Here is a 19,270-nt window from a genome sequence, read left to right as displayed (position 1 = left end):
CTCCCTAATCTCTTTTTACCCTGCTGAGGTATGCCACCATTAACATTTGCGATATTTCAGACATTAAGATAAGCAAAACTCATCATTCTTAAGAAAGAATAAATGATTCAGAGCCCAACTTTTAATATGTTGTAGCAGAAGCCAGTCTAAGTGGATATTGACATATGGTACCTTACCCAGTGCAGACAGAAAAAGACTTCATTGGTCTTTGATAAAACGACATTCTTTTAAAAATCACATGTTGGATTTCAAATACAATCACTTTAAGAGTGGTGTGTTAAAAAGAAACGAAAGTAACATGCTATCACTGAATTAAAAAAGAGGATGGAATCGAAAATCAGTAAAGGCCAGTGTACCAGCCTGTCTGCCATCACCTTGGCCTCCTCTCTTCCTTCTTGCCAATCCTGTTCTGCATCTCAGGGTGAATCCCGGGACTGTATCTCCCAGAATCCCTTTTCAAGTGGGAGTCTGGGTCTCGTCCTGCCACCGTGATGGCTTTGCAGAAGATCTGGAAGTTCTAAGAGGTGGGGAAATGCCCTTTTCCAGACAACAGACAGCAGAGGTGAGGTTTGCGGGGGCTTCTGGCAAACTCCAGAACTTACCAGGGGGGTTCTGGTAAGCCGCTGGCTCCCCTCCTCCGTGGGGCTCCTTGACTGACTTCTGTTTTTCTGCTGAACCCTACCTACCTGAGGCACGTTGGAAAGGTTTTTGTTTTGTTTTTGAGTATTTTCCCCAGAGACCTTCTCTATGCCCCAGCAGACGCCGTTTCCGTTTTTCAGATAACCCGGAACCTGCGTTTGCATCACAAAGTAGCCATGTCTGTATTGCTTCCTTCTTGTCGCCGGTCACCACTCTCATGTTTTATTAAAGAACTCTGCCGTTGATTTCCCAGCTGAGCCTTAACTGAACCCGCCGGGAAGTAGCCGCGGCAGGTATGACGGACTTCATTTAGCAAATGGGAAAACACGGAGGTTAAAATTAGGAGCAGAATCCAGAATCTCGCCCCTTCCCCCTCGACTTCTGGCCCAGTAATCCATGTACGAACCCAAGTTTAGTTAACACCATTTCATAAAACACCAAGTGCACATTAACAGCATTAGGGAGTGAGAAAATAACTCTGTGTATAGTCCATTAAGCAAAGGAAAATATCATTATATGATCATTAATCTGTAAAACTATGTACGTATTTCCATCGAGCTTGAAAGGTGCAGGCAGAAGGTAATGTTCCATTAAGTTACGCAGTGAGACTTGGAGAATTCAGAAAGTATAAAAATTACGTTTCTCAGAGCGATGTTAACATGCCTCATTGCAGGGATCATAACATACATGTTAATTGAAAGTCGGGACTGTATTTCACGAGAAAATATACGTGTCGTTAGCTGGTGCAAATCAAGGCATCACAAGCATTTGATCATATGGGTCACCCCTTCCTCTCTAACACCTCCCAGGAAATGTTAAACCACTTTCTACACGAGAATTTTTTCTGAAATTGACACAATCCAGTTTGTAATGATCCAAAGTGCGGCAATTAATTTTAGAATTTTCCCCCCCTCATGAGTTGGTTTTGACATCTGGAGGGTGTTTTCAAGGTAATACCGATCTGTGTTTATATAACTGAAGAGGTCTGGTGGAATTTCCCGCACCATTCGTCAATGGGAATGAGATCATAATGATCGGGTATCATTTATCATAAATAATTATTAATGGGGTTGTAATTATTTAGACACTGGATTCTGTCCCAGGTTAATACAGCACGTTAATTAACTAGAAATGTTTGCTCCTTTGCACCTGCAAAAATTCATTGTATTTTCCTTTGGGCTTTTATCTTGCCCCACTGCAGCTATAAATGCCAATCTGGCCCAGAGCCGAATAGGGAGGTTGGGGGGGAAGGATTTGTCCTCTATCCTCCGGCAGGATGTTGGAACAGGAAAATGTTCTGGGCAAAGAGAATCGTGGGGATCACAACGGAAGAAAACCTACTTGCTTGGCCAATATAGGTACCATTCTGGGGAGAAAGGAGACACCCAAGCTTACGATTTCACTTTTTAGATTTCTGTCGACTTGTACCAACACTGCAAGGGACTTCGGACACAATGTGTCTTAGCATCCTTATCTCAAAAATAGCCGTTACAATACTCATCATTGCAGGTTATGCCCATTTGAGGTGTGTCTTTTTAAGCAAGGTTGAAGCTCTCACTCGTCAAGCATACCATTGTAAGCCCTAGCGTAATTATAATGTTTCAAAAACACAAGCACGGTGGTTAAGAGCAGAAAGAGATCAGCAACCTACAACCCATGGGCCAAGTCTGGCTCTCTGCTTGTTTTTAGAAATGAAGTTTTATTTGTGCCCTGCCACACCCATTCGTGGACATACGGTCCGTGGCTGTTTTCCCGCTACAACAGGAGAGTTGAGTTGTTGGGATAAAAATCATCTGGCCTGCCAAACCAGCAACACTGGCTCTTTAGCCCTTTACAGAAAAGCTTGTGAACCCTTGGCTAAGCGCTTGTACCCTGCAGACTTCCTAACCCTGCCACCTCTGAGCTTTGTGACCTTGAGCCAGTGGGCACGTGCCTCAGCCATCTCATCCGTAAAGCAGGAATAGCAGCACCTGCCTTTGTGGGGCTGTTAGGATGAACGGATGAGTTAACATCCGTAGAATGCTTAGACCAGCGCCTGGCACATATGCCAAATAAAAATAAAACAGCTGCCTTTTTGGGCAGTAGCGAACAGGTGTTTGTGAAACGGCCAGCCAGAGTAAGGGGGGGGGGGCAGTCTGTGGCTGTGGAATAGACAAGGTCAGCTTTGTGAGACGAACTAGGCAAGGTTAACCAATTGCAGCGTGGACACCGCACCCTGACTGGATCTAACGGACCTTTCGAAGGGATTTCCAGCCTATGATCGCTGCTTCACCCTCTCGGCTCCTGGCTATTTACAGTAATCGGCCCAGTCCAGAATCACCAAACATACAGGGCAACGGCAACTAGTTTTCTTTAAAGGTCGAAAAGTAGTGTTTCAGAGTAGGAGTCAGCTAACGTTTCCGGTAAAGGGCCACCGAGTTGGTATTTTCGGCTTTGTGGACCACAGGGTTCCATCTCAACTGCTCGACTCTGCTGTGTGGCTCAAAGGCAGCCACAGACAATGTGGAAAAGAATGGGCACGGATGTGTTCCCATTACACTTTATTTACAAAAACAGGCACGGGGCCCCAGGGCTCTAGTCGGCTGACCCGCATGGGACAGGACTCGATCACCTTAGCTGCAATTCTCGGAGTGAATTTAAAAAAAAATGTTCTTCCTGGCTGAATGGTAGATCAGATGACTGCTTTGCGGATACTCACCCCCTCCTCTCACCTCCACGGGAGGAATATACTTCCCTAGACCACTGGCTTTGGGTGTGGCTCTGTGACTGGCTTTGGCCAATCGGAGGTCAGCAGACGGTGATGTAAGCAGAGGCTCCTTGAGAAAGACATGGCCCGGGTGCCCCTCGCGTCCAAAGAGGATGAAGAGACACAAAGAATGGACCTAGATCCAACCTGCAGCTTAAAGCAAAGCCCGGCTGAGATTGGTCTTGACAGCTAACCCATGGATGTGGGTGGTTGGTGAGCGAAAACGAACGATCATTTTGAAGCCACTGAGTTTCGGGGCGCTGGTTATGCAGCATTACCATAGCAACAACGGACTAAAAAGGCTTTTCTGCCTATTATTCTTCAAGATGGGCTCTGGTATGGATGAATGCTCCGACACAGCACAGCCTAAGACGTGCCTTTTGTATAACGGGAGGACGATAGATAGAATTGCCTACCATGTGCTTCCACTTATGACCACCTCCCAGTAATGCCGACCGCTATCAATGAACACGTTTCCAGCGACACCATAGCTCCCTTGGCTGGTGAAGCGTTCAGGCGTGTGACTCTTTTTGGATGATGACTCATCACGTTCTACTGTCAAGTTATCGTGGGACACCTTCAGCTTCCGATGTGCAGATTTGGGGTCCAGTTTAAATGGTTGGCCTGGGAATGAGTTTGCGAAACACAAAGAGGAAGAAGAAAAGGACTGTTTATTTTGACATGACCAAGAATGTCTTTTCAGAATCAGATTTATTTTTTTTTTAAACGTTTAGTTATTTTTGAGACAGAGAGAGACAGAGCATGAACAGGGGAGGGGCAGAGAGAGGGGGAGACACAGAATCTGAAACAGGCTCCAGGCTCTGAGCGGTCAGCACAGAGCCTGACGCGGGGCTCGAACTCACGGACTGTGAGATCATGACCTGAGCCGAAGTCGGACGCTCAACCGACCGAGCCACCCAGGCACCCCTTTCAGAATCAGATTTAAAAAGCACAGTAATATAGTGGAGATGAACACGTCCCTGCCTTCATGAACTCCCCGTCCATCAGTTCCAAGACAGGGATCCAGAGTTGTTACACCTAAGGACTCAACAGTACCATGGGCAGGGCTCAACCACAGCTATCTTCATGGGTCCCAGATGGACCCAAGCAGCACAGGTACATACTGGCCAAACAGTGTCCCAAAAGGAAGGAGAAAATGAAGACTTCATTTTCAACCATTCCCATATTCAGTCCAGCTTAAAATGTGGCTCATGCTCAGCAGACTTCAGACAAGAAACCAAAGAAATCAAGAATGCAGATTTTGGCAGATGGAATATTCTACAGGCTTTACGTTATTCTGAAATTGTTGAAAATTAACAATTGTTCCCGTGAGCTCAGAGTGGCTATAGAGATGTGTATTTTGGGGGCGCCTGGGTGGCTCAGTTGGTTAAGCATCCGTCTTTGGCTCAGGTCATGATCTCAGTTTGTGAGATCGAGCCCCGCATCGGGCTCTGTGCCGACAGCTCGGAACCTGAAGACTGCTTCGGATTCTGTGTCTCCTCTCTCGGTCTCTCCCCTGCTTGTGCTCTCTCTCTCTCTCTTTCAAAAGTAAATAAATAAACTTTAACAAGAAAAAAATGTGTATTTTTCAGCCCACAACAAGGTCAGGGAAAAAAATGTGATCATAACACCTGGTTTTCTACTCCTGAGTTGTGTGTGTGTGTATACATAATCAAATAAATATGAAATAAAAAATATATATTAAATAAGGCCCTCCCTACCTCTCTATTTCATTATTCACATTTGTGTTTTTGGAGACTGAACCATTAGAAAATCTTGGCAGAGTCCCACCTGAACATCTTGCCATAGCCGTTGTTACTCCTTTGGATTTAACACTGCTTTGGAGGACCGCCTGCCATCCAACACCACATCGGGTACAAGCTTCTAAAGGTGGGAAATGAGTTACGAGAGGACGCAAATACCATGATGCCCAAACTCCACAGCCACTGGTGCAGTTGGTAGGCCCGCTGGGAGACAGCCAGTGGAAAAGTTTGGGAAGTTGGCTGTGGCGATACATGATGCCGCTGAGAAACTGACACCGAGAGCCTGGGGGAAGGCGTGTTAGGTCACGTGCGGGGAGGCCAGAGGATTTCCAGTCTCCACTCGGATACAAACATGACGCCGACACCTCTAAAATCCTTTTAGATCAGGGCCAGCACATCTTTCTGGTAAGAGGCCGGATAGGTTATTTTTAGCTTGGCTGGCCACGTGGTCTCTTCTGTGGGCGCTTAACAATGCTATTGCGGCACGAAAGCAGCCAGAGACAAGAGGTAAAAGGACGGGCGTGGGTCGTGTGCCAATAAAACTTTATTTATAAAAACAGACAGCCAAATTTGGCTGTAGTCTGGGCTGAAGTCTGCTGACCCGATTTAGATTTCTGTCCACATCACAGAAAAGGTTAAAGAGAGAGCTGAGAAGATCTTCAAGTGTTGATCAGGGCAGCGGACATTCTCAGAGGCTGTGAGACCTAATGGATTACCTGTGTCATTTACATTTCAGCTCGTCCTGTGAAATAAATATGCCCTCAGGAGTGATCACATCAGCAACTATTAGGGATAAAGTATGAACCAAGGCAAGAAGAGCATGAAGATAGTTTTGCTTCAAATATTTCAACTTTTAAAGGTGGAAGACGGAATGTATGCAAAAATAACCAGACGCTAATGGGCAGACTAGGAGGAAATGTCAAAAAGGCCGCCATCACGGAAAACGAGGGCCGTGTTCTGGTTGCCCTTCTTCCAGTGAGAAATATCAGAATGTTATAGCCATCAGAGAGACTGGCCTCATGGGGCGCCTGGGTGGCTCAGTGGGTTAAGCGTCCGACTTCAGCTCAGGTCACGATCCCGCGGTTCACAAGCTCGAGCCCCACATCGGGCTCTGTGACGACAGCTCGGAACCTGGAGCCTGCTTCGGATTCTGTGTCTCCCTCTGTCTCTGCCCCTCCCCCTCCCTCTAAAAAATAAACATTAAAAAAAAAAAAAGAAAGATTGGCCTCATAATGGTGAGATGTGTCCTGTCTCGTCTCAGCTCACACCCTCACCTACACATGCACGGAGCGGGATCACGCCAGCTGAGGTCAGGCCCAACCCCTGCCCCCTCAGTGAGCAAATTCACACCTGTGCCTCAGCTGTGTTTCTCACACAAACCCTCGCCTGCTCTGTCCAAGTCAGAGGCTTCTGCTTTCATGAGGACACATCGGTGCAAGGAACAAATTAATCACTTACTTTACTAAAGAATTCAATTCACTGTAATATTTGCACACATAGGAGTTTGGCAAACCACAGCCTGCAGGCCAAATCCAGCACACTGCCTGTGTCTGTCAATAAAGTTTTATTGAAACATAGCCACGCCCATTCATTTATGCGTAATCTGTGGCTGCTTTTGCACTACAACGGCAGAGCTGGATATGAGCGGATGGTGACGGAGACCGTCTGACCTGCGCAGCCCCAGATATTTACTATTTGGCACATTGTAGAAAAAGTCTGCCAACTCCTCGCGTAAAACTTGATAACATCTGTTCAATGACTGCATGTCTAGAAATAGAAGATGACATTATCTATAGTCTACATGAAATGAATCCATTATCTTTAACATTTAATATTTAAATCTGATGGAGCACAAGCAGGATGTCTCCAAGATACAGAATTAACCTCGGTGTATGTATTTACTCATTTTTTCCCCCTAATTAATCTCTAAAAACATCTCCTCCTTTACCAGCAGAAACACTGGAGGAGAAAGGAGCCCAGTGTTTAAGAGAATGTGTCTTAAACACCTATGTCTGGAGGAAAATAGACGTATTTGACCACTGAAATCAAGGCCTTGGGTTAAATGAGGGTTCCTCTTGAAAAGCAGTTAACTATTCCGTTGACCAGCTGAGAACCTTATAACACGGTGCCGTACCGACACGCTCCAATTTGCTTTCTCTCGGGAGGTCCCGGGCAAAAGAAACTCCATGTTACGGAACATATTTCTAGATCAAAAATAGTCAAGAGAAAAGAGAGGATAAAACAAAACACATGTGGGCAGAGACAGAGAGGGAGATGACGGTGTTACAAGACACATGTATCGGCCAGATCTCTCTTTGTTGTGTCCTGTGTGGTGTGGGATGTTTCGCATCAGCCCCGGCCTCTAACCACTAAATAACAGTAGCATCCGCCTCAGTTGTAACAACCCAAAATGTCTCCGGACACTGTTCAATATCCCTGGGGTGGGCAGAATCGCTTCTAAGAATCACAGACCTAGCCAGACAGATATCTGGAGTAAAATAAAGAATTCCTGAAGAAACAGCTGTTCATGTGCTCTTCTGCTATGGAAAGCAATACTACAGGGGCGCCTGGGCGGCTCAGTCGGTTGAGCGTCCGGCTTCGGCTCAGGTCATGAGTTCACAGTTTGTGGGTTCGAGCCCCGCGTCGGGCTCTGTGCGGACAGCTCGGAGCCTGGAGCCCGCTTCGGATTCCGTGTCTCCCCTCTCTCCGCCCGACCCCCACTTGCGCTCTGTCTCTGTCTCTCTCAAACATAAATAAACATTAAAACGAAAGTTTTTTTTTAAAAAAAATGAGCAGACTGAAGTGCAGAGAGGTGGATGGACTCACAGCCCTTAAGGGTCGAGTCAGTTTTGGAACCCGTTAGCTCTGGACTTGCTTCTTGAGGCCGTCGGCGATGCCCGAGGCAGAGAAAAGGAACAGAAAGGGGGGACCGAGGCAGCTGAGAGGAGAGCAGGAGGGAGGCGACACTTACTGTTTGTCTTCAACTTCCCAGGCTCGCTGCTGCGGCTGCCCGCCTGGTTGATGGCCTTGACGATGAAGATGTACTTGGTGCCGCTCTGCAGACCGTGAACGGTGTAGTGGTTCTGCTTGATGTTGGGCACGATCATCCAGCTGTCGGCAGAGTTACACAGACCTGCAAAACCAAGCAGAACACGGTGCGGTGCTTTGGCGCAAGCGTGGGGCGACGTCTGCGCGACTCCGAGTCTGTGTAATCGGGGGTTACGTGAACCACAAGTGGGGTGCTTGGCCACTTCTGAGAGAGACCCCTAGTATGTTCCAGTGCTCAGTCTCCTGCCTACGGTAGGTGATCAACCTGTATTTGTTATTATATATTCCTATTGTGTGCTCTAAATGGAAAAACCAGTTACAACTATTATCTTGCGGGGGGACGCCTGGGTGGCTCAGGCGGTTGAGCGTCTGACTCTCGGTTTCGGCTCAGGTCATGATCTCACGGCTTCGTGGGTTCGAGCCCCTCATCGGGCTCTGTGCTGGTGGCGTGGAGCCTGCTTGGAATTCTCTCTCTGTCTCTCTCTGTCTCTCTCTCTCTCTTGCTCACTCACTCTGCCCTTTCCCACTCATGCTGTGTCTGTCTCTCTCAAAATAAATAAACCTTAAAAAAAGTATTAAAAATTATAACACAGGGGCGCCTGGGTGGCTCAGTCGGTTAAGCGTCCGACTTCAGCTCAGGTCACGATCTCGCGGTCCGTGGGTTCGAGCCCCGCGTCGGGCTCTGGGCTGACAGCTCAGAGCCTGGAGCCTGCTTCGGATTCTGTGTCTCCCTCTCTCTCTGCCCCTCCCCCGTTCATGCTCTGTCTCTCTGTCTCTCTCTGTCTCAAAAATAAACATTAAAAAAAATTAAGATAAAAAAAATTGTTATAAACACAAATTCTGTTCAGCGTAAAGAGCAGCAAAGGCACTTCTGTCTGGTGTCTTGTGCACGTGTGTGTGTGCGACGTGTTGTTAGGGGCCGTGGTGATGTAAAGAAAGCGGCGGGTTCCCGCTGGGTCCGCTCTCTGCACCCTCACCCCACACCTCTTGTTACGGTAACCCCTTAAAATTTGCACCTCGTCAATCGTGAGACTCAGGAAAGTGAGAAGAGACCTGAATCACGGATGAGAAGCTGAACCTCTAATTCCTCACCCCTGCCCCGGATCCAGGCCTAAGTGACTTCGCACTGGCTCGCTCCCCAGATGGGATATATCGCCCTACGACACGGCCTTCGATTTGGCCGTGTGATTGGCTGCAAGGGCAGGCATTACAGGGCCTTGAGACTGTGTTGAGCCCTCGTGCCTCTGCCTTTGCCACGGGGAGAACATTCCCCAGATAGCCTGCTCATCGCAGCAGGAGGAGAGATCTAGGTCACAGCTCTACAGGCAGCCGGTGCCTGAGGGAGGCCAGCAGGGCCTGGCCCAGCTGCTGACAGGGGAGCTAGGAAAATGATCATCGGGGCTGTCTGCGATGCAGACTTAGTGTGGCCGTAATTAACCAAGTCAGGCGCCTACGAGGGTTCCCTACGAGAACCCCGAAGCAGGCAGCTGAGGGCCCAGTGCGGCTCTTAGAAGAGCAGGAACGGGGAGTTTTGACCAGCTGCATTCCCTGGCACGGCTGGTTTCAGAGTAGAGTTCCGGCTGCATTCTGCAGGATGTGGGTTGGGGGGCAGGCTGAGGATTTATGATGCTTGGAAGAACATGGAGGGAAAAGGAAGCCCGTTTTGTTTTGCAGCTGGCTGATGCTGAAAACATCTCTTTGGTATTGGGCCCAACTCTCTTCTCTCCACCCATCAATCTCCATCCACTCTAAAGAGAACATTTTCCCAGCGTCCCCGCCCCCCCCCCCCGCCCCCCCCCCCCCCCCCCCCCCCCCCCCCCCCGCGACTGGCTGTCATGAAGTTTCCTGGCTCTGGTGAATTTCCTTCACCATTTCTTGGTAGAGGGCTGGGCCCCTCCACTTCCTGAGGGGCTCCCAACTCCCCCCACTCTTTCCCTTTCAGTGGATTTGCAAGTCAAAGGATTCGTTCTTTTGATCTTGAGGCAACTTATACCTTACCATAATCCCAAGAAGCAGTCCCTTAATCTTTCTTTGGTCTCACCTCTTTGAGAATCTAATAAAACATTTCTAAAGAAAGAAAGTCACATGTGCATTTCCATACCAACCCACAAATATTTGCATAGCATTCCAAGGTATTCACAGCCCCATGACATCTGTCTTTGAATCCTACTAAATGCTTTCTCCAACTCTGGAGCTCAAGTGTTCCTGGTAGTCTCACAGTTGGAAGGAACCCTGAAAGTATTTTGTCAAGTGTGAAAATTCACCTCATATGATTTGTACCTTAGGTGCATAGTATCTTTAGACACACTTCAGTGAGTCATAGATATATACATGACCCTGTGAGTTTTCTGTCACCTCTTTTCATCCCCACCTGCGAACATTTCGCCAGGAGGACTGCCAGACTTGATAAAGCCAGCGAAAAACAAGGGAACAACGGGAAACTCACAGAACGGGTTGAGTGGGTGTCGGAGACATGGCATCCACCCCACTCCTCCCCCCAATTTCCCCCTAACTCTTAGACCCAGGGAAACACGCATAAGTGGTTCAGCAACATGGGACTCTCCTTACTACGTATCTTTTTTGATACTTTCTCACCTTACTTTTTCCTTGAATGTGGCTGCAAGAAACTCAATGCTTCCGGATAGCGGCATGGCCGAATGAGAGATTTCGATCCAACCAGAGAAGGGCCATTTTGAACGCTGAGCTCTGGGCCCCAAGCCTGTCTAACTCACTTTAGGCATTTAATAATAATCTTACAATAGCAATAAAACAAAAACAACGAGCTTTTCTATTGCCTAGGATAATCTACTCATATGCCTAGACCTTTGTCAACAGCAGTCAAGCACGAACGAAAACAATAACAGCATTCAGGAGAATCAAATGAGAATCCTATCAATGTCACTGCGTTTACACTGGTCCCGTTTAATTGCCTACGTTACAGTAAAATGAGTATTGTGGTCAAAGACAGCGAATGTAAAAATGTTTCAATAAACTTTACATCACTGTACAACCGAAAAGCTGGGCCTCATGTGGTGGGGGAACGCTTTCAACAACATCCTAAAGCAGACAGCAACTTGGCCTATAATCCAGAGTCTTAACCCAACAAAGATTTAATGTTTCAGAACGCTTTACTGAACAGGAAAGGGACTCTGACCATCCTGATTATTTTGAAGAGGTCACTAATTTTTCTCCTTGACTATTAAAAGAACAAAATGTTTACGGCGTAGTAAAATTTGATTGGATGGCTTTGCACTGGGACAGTCTGCTTTCGTGAATACTCACTATTCCTGTTTAGGCTTACCTTTGTGTTATTATTATTGCCGGGGCAATAACCGAGGAGTTGATTAAAAATGCCAAGAAAGCAACACCGACCATTTTCTTTTGGGGGCTGGAGTAAGGGGGTGGGTGCCTCAGAGTACAAAGCTATTGCGTGGCTAGCGTCGCTCTTGTGCCAGACCTCTCTGCCCCGATACCCCACCGTGTCGGGAATGTCGACCGGGTTTTCTTCACCTCTTTATGAGACACCCATGCAACCATCCCGACAGAAACTTCCCTCGTCTCCAAATTCGTTTTCAATCGTCTTTGAGGGTATTCCGCCGTTCACCTTCTCTAATTCAGCTTGAAGTATTAAAACAACAATGGAACTTGGAAGATAATTAGTTCATAATGAAACTTAATTGAGTTTTTCAATTTTATACATTTTGTTCTCATTCACAACGGGTCAGAAGCATTTCCCTACATAATGCCGCTCATTACAAGATCCTAATTACATTTGGGATTTCAGAGCCTTGTATAGCAACTGTCATCTTGCAGTAAAACATTATGTATAAAACATGATGCAACGTGGACACCCTTCTGAGAGGCTGTGCACCGGCTGCTAACATCCTTTGTTTCTTTTCACAGATTGGACAGAAGCGCACATTCTTTTCCTTCTTCTCTATCTGTTTAATAACTTTCACGAATGTTTTCAAAATGACTAAAATTAATTAAATACAGATAACTGCTTTGCCATGAACACTTGGAGAAATGCATCTTATGACTTTGGCTAGTGATAAAAATAGGCTGCTGGGAAAAGGCCCCATTTAAGAGTGCAAATGGTGCACTGGAAGAAGTTCTGGAAGAAAACATGAAAAACGTGGCAAAATTAAATACATATCTACTTATTAATAAGCAATTCATTAACATCTGCAGTCGCAAGTCTGTTAATAAAAATGCGTAATAAAAAATTAATAGCGTCGTTAATTTTGCATTTGAATATATGAATTTGGTTAGGGAGAGCCTTTTTATAAGATTAAAAGCTGCACAGATCTTATCTAATTCTCCTTCACCAAAGTCAGTTGTGGGCAATTAACTAGGATTTATTCTGACAAGTGAAGGCACCGGTGACCTAGCCGCACAAGGAGCCAGGACCAGTTTGGGAGTATAATGCCTTCGAATTTTCTGTACAGTTTTATTATTAGATCTTGTCATTCAATGTGACATCTGCAAGGGATATTCCTCCAAATGGTAGGACAGATGGACAAACAATATTCAGGGAAGGGCTTTCACGTGACGATTGTGCAAAATGCTATCGCGTAGACAATCCAAATGTCATGACAGACATTTACCATATGACCAAAAATACTAGCTTTTTATTGTTTTTAAAGGTTCTTTGGTTTTTGTTTTTAACATCTATTTGCTTTTTGAGAGACAGAGAGAAACAGGGTGCCAGCAGGGAGGGGCAGAAAGAGACAGAGAGGGAGACACAGAATCCGAAGCAGGCTCCAGGCTCTGAGCTGTCAGCACAGAGCTCAACGCGGAGCTCGAACTCACAAACCGCGAGATCGTGACCTGAGCCAGAGTAGGTCACTTAACCCACTGAGCCACGCAGGCACCCCCAAAATATCAGCTTTTTTTTTTTTTTTTTAAAAATGCAATGACAGGCGACTGTAGTCTATATTTTTGTACGAATAAGAACTTTGAATATTTATGTGCCAACACTGTGGCAAATGCGGGGCTAAGACCTATACTTTTGTTATCTCAACCATGTGAAGGTAAAACATTACCTCTTCTTACAGATGAGGAAACAGATTCAGAGGACGTTAGATGATTTGCCCCCAAATTACGGAGCTAGTGTGGCCCAAAGTTGGGATTCAAATCCAGGTCTCTCTCAGTCACTACAAATACGTATAATAGTTAAGAAGAAAATAATTTGAAGATCTTTGCATCTCACTTGCCTTTTTAAAATGTTTTTTAATGTTTACTTTTGAGAGAGAGAGAGAGAGAGAGAGAATGCCAGCAGGGGAGGGGCAGAGAGAGAGGGAGACCGAGAATCTGAAGCAGGCTCTACGCTGTCAGAGCAAAGCTTGACGTGGGGCTCGAACCCAGGAGCGGTGAGATCGTGACCTGAGCCACAGCTGGTCGCTCAAGCGGCTGAGCCACCCGGGGGCCCCTCAATTGCCTATTTATCTAAGTTTATTCTTTCCTTGTTACAACTTGATCCTATAGGCCTCAGGGCTTCACTATAGTGGCTCAATGGACATTCAAGGGACAAATAACTCTCGAGACCAACAAACGGATGAGTGTACCCCCATTAGATGAGCACCTACAGTGTCCCCTGCTTTCCATCCGTCCTGGGAGAATGGCCTTTTTGGCACCTGTGCGTTAAATAAGCAAGGTCTGTCATCTTCATGAAGTCATTCCCATGTATTTTCTTGTGGCCACTGCTCTTGGGGAACAAAACACCTTCCCTGGAATCACCAAGCATAAAGCTGTGGATTCAGGAGTGCTGTTGCCACGGGATTTCCATGGGCATGGCCTTCGCTCCTCTATTCCATTTATATGTCTTGTTGGGGTATTAGTTTTCATGCCGACAGCATGGAAGCCAAGTTAGTCACAGCTTAGCCACCTGAGAAGCCCTAAGTTTCAAGCAACAGATCTCTTCTTTTCATTCTGGGGATGGAGGGGCGAGCTGGTATCGAGTTAGGGTTCTAGAGCGGGCTGCCTTCTGGCTCTGCTTCCTTCCTCCTGGCCGTATCCGTCCCCTTTGTGATGGAACCCTGAAGGCCCTCGCGTTCTGACTCTGGCCTCGCCCAGGGGACTTGCTTTGGCCTGTGGCACATCGGCTAACACGACAAAGGCAAGGGCTTGCAAAGCACGTGTGCAAGCGGGCCTGCCCCTCCACCCGCACGCTGCGATCGCCAGGAGAAGGCACCTGAGCGGGACTGTGGGAGGGCACAGTGTGCCCTGGCCGAGCAGCCGGACCATGACGGAGCCTCACCAAGGTCAGCGGGACCTCCTAGCGGACTCCCACCGGATTCCGGACACACAAGCAATGCGTGTGGATTGTCATCCGCCACCTAGCTTCTGCGGTTGTTGGCTGTTCAGCAGAAGCCAACTGATACAAAGGCCCGCCAGTCCAGGCCAAGGCGCTACGTACTGTCCAAACGCTCATAATCATTTGATTCAAGACACCTCAGGAAAGACATAACTTGGGTAGCCGCCGTGGTTCTCACTCTACTATTCATGATTTTGTGCATTTCTTTCTCCTTGAGTGTGAGCAACACCTGTGACCTGCTTTTAACCAAGAGAATATGGCAAAGGACAAAAGTCTTGCCATCGTTATCATCGTTAACGCTCCTGGTGTTGTATTATATGGCAAAGGTAATGGGAGTCTGCAAACGTACTTAAGGTCCCTAATCCGTTGTCCCTGGGTTCATCAAAAGAGAGAAAATTCTGGGTGAAAAAAGCAAGGTAAGGAGCTGTGTATGGCATGTTACCTTGTGCGCCCCTAAAAAGGTATTTCTCCGTGACTGTGATTGTATATGCACGCCCGTCTATTAACAGACTGTCCCAGGAAAGACGCATGTGAAATAGAATTGATGTAGTGGGTAACTTTGGTTTTTTTTCTTAATATTTTTCTTTTTTTAAAGTTTATTTTGAGAGAGAGAGAGAGAGGGAGAGCGTGTGAGCAGGGGAGGGGAAGAGAGGGCGAGAGAGAGAATCCCAAGCAGGCTCCCGCTGTCAGCGCAGGACCTCACATGGGGCTCGAACTCACGAACCACGAGATCGTGACCCGAGCCGAAATTACGAGTCAGATGCTCAATTGAAGGAGCCACCCAGGGGCCCCACAGTGGGTAACTCTGGAACTGAGGTGGCTGGCGTATTGAAAAGCATCCAATTTTCACTAGATACATTTTATACATTATTATACAGTGTTTGTGCATTGCTCACTAAAAAGAAAGATTTTAGGGGCGCCTGAGTGGCTCAGTAGGTTAAGCATCTGACTTCAGGTCATGATCTCGTGGTTCATGAGTTTGAGCCCCACGTCGGGCTCTGTGCTGACAGCTCAGAGCCTGGAGCCTGCGTCGGATTCTGTGGCTCCCTCTCTCTCTCTCTGTCCCCTCCCCAGCTCATGCTCTGTCTCTGTCTCTCAAAAAAGAAATAAACGTGAAAAACAATTTTTTTTTTAAATAAAAAAAGAGAAAGATTTTAGGGAATCAGCGTTGCTTCATGATTTGTGGGGGGCATGTAGGGCTGGGGCTGGGGAGCGAAACCAGACGAATCGAAAATCCTGATACCCCCCGTGCCTCTCAGATGTGCCCCCAAAAGCACTCCAAATAGCTGAAGATAGTAACGGTGTTCCCCGGGGATACGGGTGAGAGGTGAAGTCTTTCTGGAATCATCTTCTCCTGCCCTCGCCTTCTTCGGTGCTAGTGCCCTTGGCGGGTCCTGGCCAGCTGTGCCTCCGTGAATTACTACGGGCCTCCTAGTTCACGTCTCTGCTTCTAGTGTTGCCCTGTCCCACTCCCTCGTCCCCAGCACTGCCCGACACGGCTTCCAACCGATCAGATGGCAGTGCGGCTCCGCGTGACGCCCAAGCCCACAGGGGAAGATCCAACACGCTGTGGCCGGGTCTTTACTGCGGGTTACGATTTAGAGACTGATGATTAAGGACATGTGCTTTCCGGAACCAGACCTACTCGGGTTTGAGTCCTGGTTCTATTTCCCTGTCTTCACGTCTCCCCGTCTCCCCTTCCTCACTCAATTCTCCAACCAGGCTTTCGTAGGCGGTGTCTCCGAAAACGCCTGGCCATTCTAGGTCTCTACAGGTTTGCGCCTGATCAGGTGGCTGCCTGGCGTCCCCTTACCTCTCTGATACATACCCACTCTTTCAAGACTTAGGCCATCATCTCCCCCAAGACGTTTTTGTTACACCTGCCGCTTCTGCCCTCTGTTTCCCCCCTGCTCGGGCGGCTGGCCAAAGCTGTTCTCGACGTTTCACGGTTTTCCCCCTTACACATTCTTGGAAAATGGTAAGATTTTAATAAAGCTTCCAAGGCAGGCCAATTAGGGAGGGGAGGGTCCGAGGGGTGAGGAGGGAAGCCTGGGAAACGAGGCGCTAAGGAAGCTGGGGGGTCCATTTGTTGGCATGAGCCAGTGACCTTCAGTTACTCAGAAGCAGGGCTCTTCGCCCATCACTCTTTTAATTAATCCTACACCTGATTTCTTTTTTAAGCATCTCACGTCTCAGAACTGTGTCAGAATTACACGGGAAAGAACAGTGTGGTGAAGCCGAGAAGAAGTTTACATAATAAAAGCACATTAAGTTGATACTGAATTTTTCAAAACACTTCTTTGTTGAAAAGTGGCTTCTATTCTATTCTATTCTATTCTATTCTATTCTACTTTGACATGCTGTATTTTAATTTGCTAAAGAGGCTTCAAACTTGCTCCCCTGAAGAGCCACTTCCTCTGGTCCTTTTCCATTTACTCAACTCAATTGAAATAGCTGCGGGGGTGGGGAGGAGAGATTCCTTTGTGATCACCTCTCTGGCCAGCAACTGGGGCGATGTGAGATCATCGCATTGTCTCTGATGCCAAATATCTCACGGGCCCCAGGGAGAGAGGGGCCTCTCCGTGTTTCAAGGAAGGGCTGAAATTCTTCCCAGGTGGGGCCGGTTACTAACATTGCTTGCCTCTCCATTTTATTACATTCTTTTTTTTTTTTTTTTTAACATTGTGAAACAACACTCGAAAAAGTACATAAAACTAAATGTATGATACGATGACCAAACCATGTGACTCCCACCCAGAAAGTAGCCACCCCGCTTTTATCTCTAGCTGTTACACGTTCATATGTATCTCTAAGCAAAAGAGTTTCCTTTTATCTTTCAGTTACGAACGTACAAACGGACTCGTACTGCGTGTATGCTTTGGTTTCCTGCTTCTTTCTCTTACGTGTTTGTAAGATTCATCCACGTGGTTTGCTAGAGATCGTTAATTTTCGTCGCTATTTGGCCAGCTAGTTTTGCTCGTAGAGCACAAGCGAACGCCATCATCTTCTTGGTTAGGAACGGCAGCCAATAAATACCGCGGATTCTTTCCTCCCTTGTCTTCCCCTGATGCTTAAATTTAGAAACGCAATCTATCCGGAAACAGTCACCAAACAGAGAGACCGATAGGGTGCACAATACTCACTAACGACATTGGCTTGTCCGGTGAATATGGTGTATTGGAGCTCATAGGAGACCACACTGAATTCATCATCGGACGTCCAGTGAACGGTGATGGTGTCGTAGGAAGCTGTGCAGAGCTCTTCTCTAATTGTGGGAGGGTTGGGAGCTGTGGGGATCAAGAATGCTCATCAGCAACGAAGCAGGCACCTCTGGGATACGTTGCAGAGGAGATGTGTGACAGTCAAAGCAGGCCTTTCTGGACAGGTCCATCAGGACCACCGTCCTAGAGACGGTGGCCCCAATCCAAAGCACATTTGGTTGGCTGGTGATCGCTGTGATTTTTAACAGGTAGCGTGACTTCGGCCCTCCAGGAGGGACTTGTCTCTATCGTGAAAGCAGGTTGAGGAGACTAAGCGACTAACACTCTTGTCCATGCAAGAAAACATGTTAGGCAGAAAGTAAACGAGATGAACTTTTGGGATTTCATCCGTAGGGGGGGGATGGCAAATTTTTTAGTAAAGGGCCAGATGGGAAATGTTTTAGGCTTTGCAAGCTATATGGTCTCTGTCACAACTACTCACCTCTGCCTCTGCACTACAAAAACAGCCACAGACAATTCAGACTCAAACAGACATGGCCAGGTGCCAGGAGAACTTTAGTTACAAAACCAGGTGAGCGCTAGATTTGGCCTGAGAGCCAAAGTTTGCCAACCCGAGGTATGTGAGGCCACGTATCTTATGAAACCAATTGGAAAAATACTGACGTTCGTTATTCCATAACAAACCTGCCAAGTAATTGTTTGAAAATTTTCTTTCATTAGGTGTTTTTTTTAATTTATTTATTTTTGAGAGAGAGAGAGACAGAGACAGAGACAGAGAGAGCAAGCGTGTGTGTGTGTGTGTGTGTGTGTGTGTGTGTGTGTGAGTGGGGGAAGGGCAGAGAGAGAGAATCCCAAGCAGGCTCTGCACTGACCGCACTGTCAGTACGGAGCCTGACTCGGGGCTCAGACTCACGAACCGTGACATCATGACCCGAGCCGAAATCAAGAGTCGGACACTTAACCGACTGAGCCACCCAGGTGCCCCTTTCATTAGATGTTTCGATGCCTTATAAAAAAGAACCCTTATTAGTGGGGCCCTATTTTCTTCTCAGTTTTTAATTTATAGGTGATATTTCAAATTAAAAAGAACATGATGAACAACCGATCATATCTAAGAAGTACATTTTCCTTCCCCGAAGAAAACACTGGAGAAGGCTGCGATTTTATGTCTTGAACACAGTCTGGAGCAGAGAAGTCTAAATCCTACCAAAATAATTATTTTAAGTTGATTTAAAATCTACCGGCTTGATTTCAGTAACTGGTTTTATGAGAAGAGTTTGTGAGCAAGAAAAAGACTAGGCAGTGAGTGCTTTGCACCGGCAATAATCTTTTAGAGCAGGGGTTGGCAAACTATGGCTATGGGCCAAATCTGGCCCACTGCCTATTTTTGTAAATAAAGTTTTATTGGAACACAGCCAGGCTCATTCATTTACGTATTGTCTGTGGCTGCTTTTGTGCAACAGCAGAGTTGAGTAGTTGGGACCATATGTCCTGCAAAGCCTAAAATATTTACCATCTGGCCCTTTATAGTCAAAGT

General features: G+C 47.0%; 1 protein-coding gene across 7 annotated transcripts in view; it reads right to left on the bottom strand.

Annotated features, from left to right (window-relative positions):
* Nucleotides 1-19,270, bottom strand: part of MID1 (midline 1) — a 547,050-nt gene that overhangs the window by 4,160 nt on the left and 523,620 nt on the right. For all 7 annotated transcript variants that reach the window (XM_019417856.2, XM_019417859.2, XM_053891845.1 and 4 more), the window contains 3 exons: nt 17,656-17,799; nt 8,120-8,281; nt 3,802-4,009 (listed from right to left, as the gene is read on the bottom strand). In XM_019417856.2, coding sequence (XP_019273401.1) covers nt 3,802-4,009; nt 8,120-8,281; nt 17,656-17,799 — 514 coding nt within the window. The remainder of the gene's footprint in view (nt 1-3,801; nt 4,010-8,119; nt 8,282-17,655; nt 17,800-19,270) is intronic.

Source organism: Panthera pardus, unplaced genomic scaffold, assembly GCF_024362965.1.
Source record: "Panthera pardus isolate Hobbes unplaced genomic scaffold, ASM2436296v1 HiC_scaffold_27, whole genome shotgun sequence".
Classification (NCBI taxonomy): Eukaryota; Metazoa; Chordata; class Mammalia; order Carnivora; family Felidae; genus Panthera; species Panthera pardus.
The sequence above is the reverse complement of the archived record's forward strand: the minus strand, read 5'-3'. Positions and strand labels throughout refer to the sequence as shown.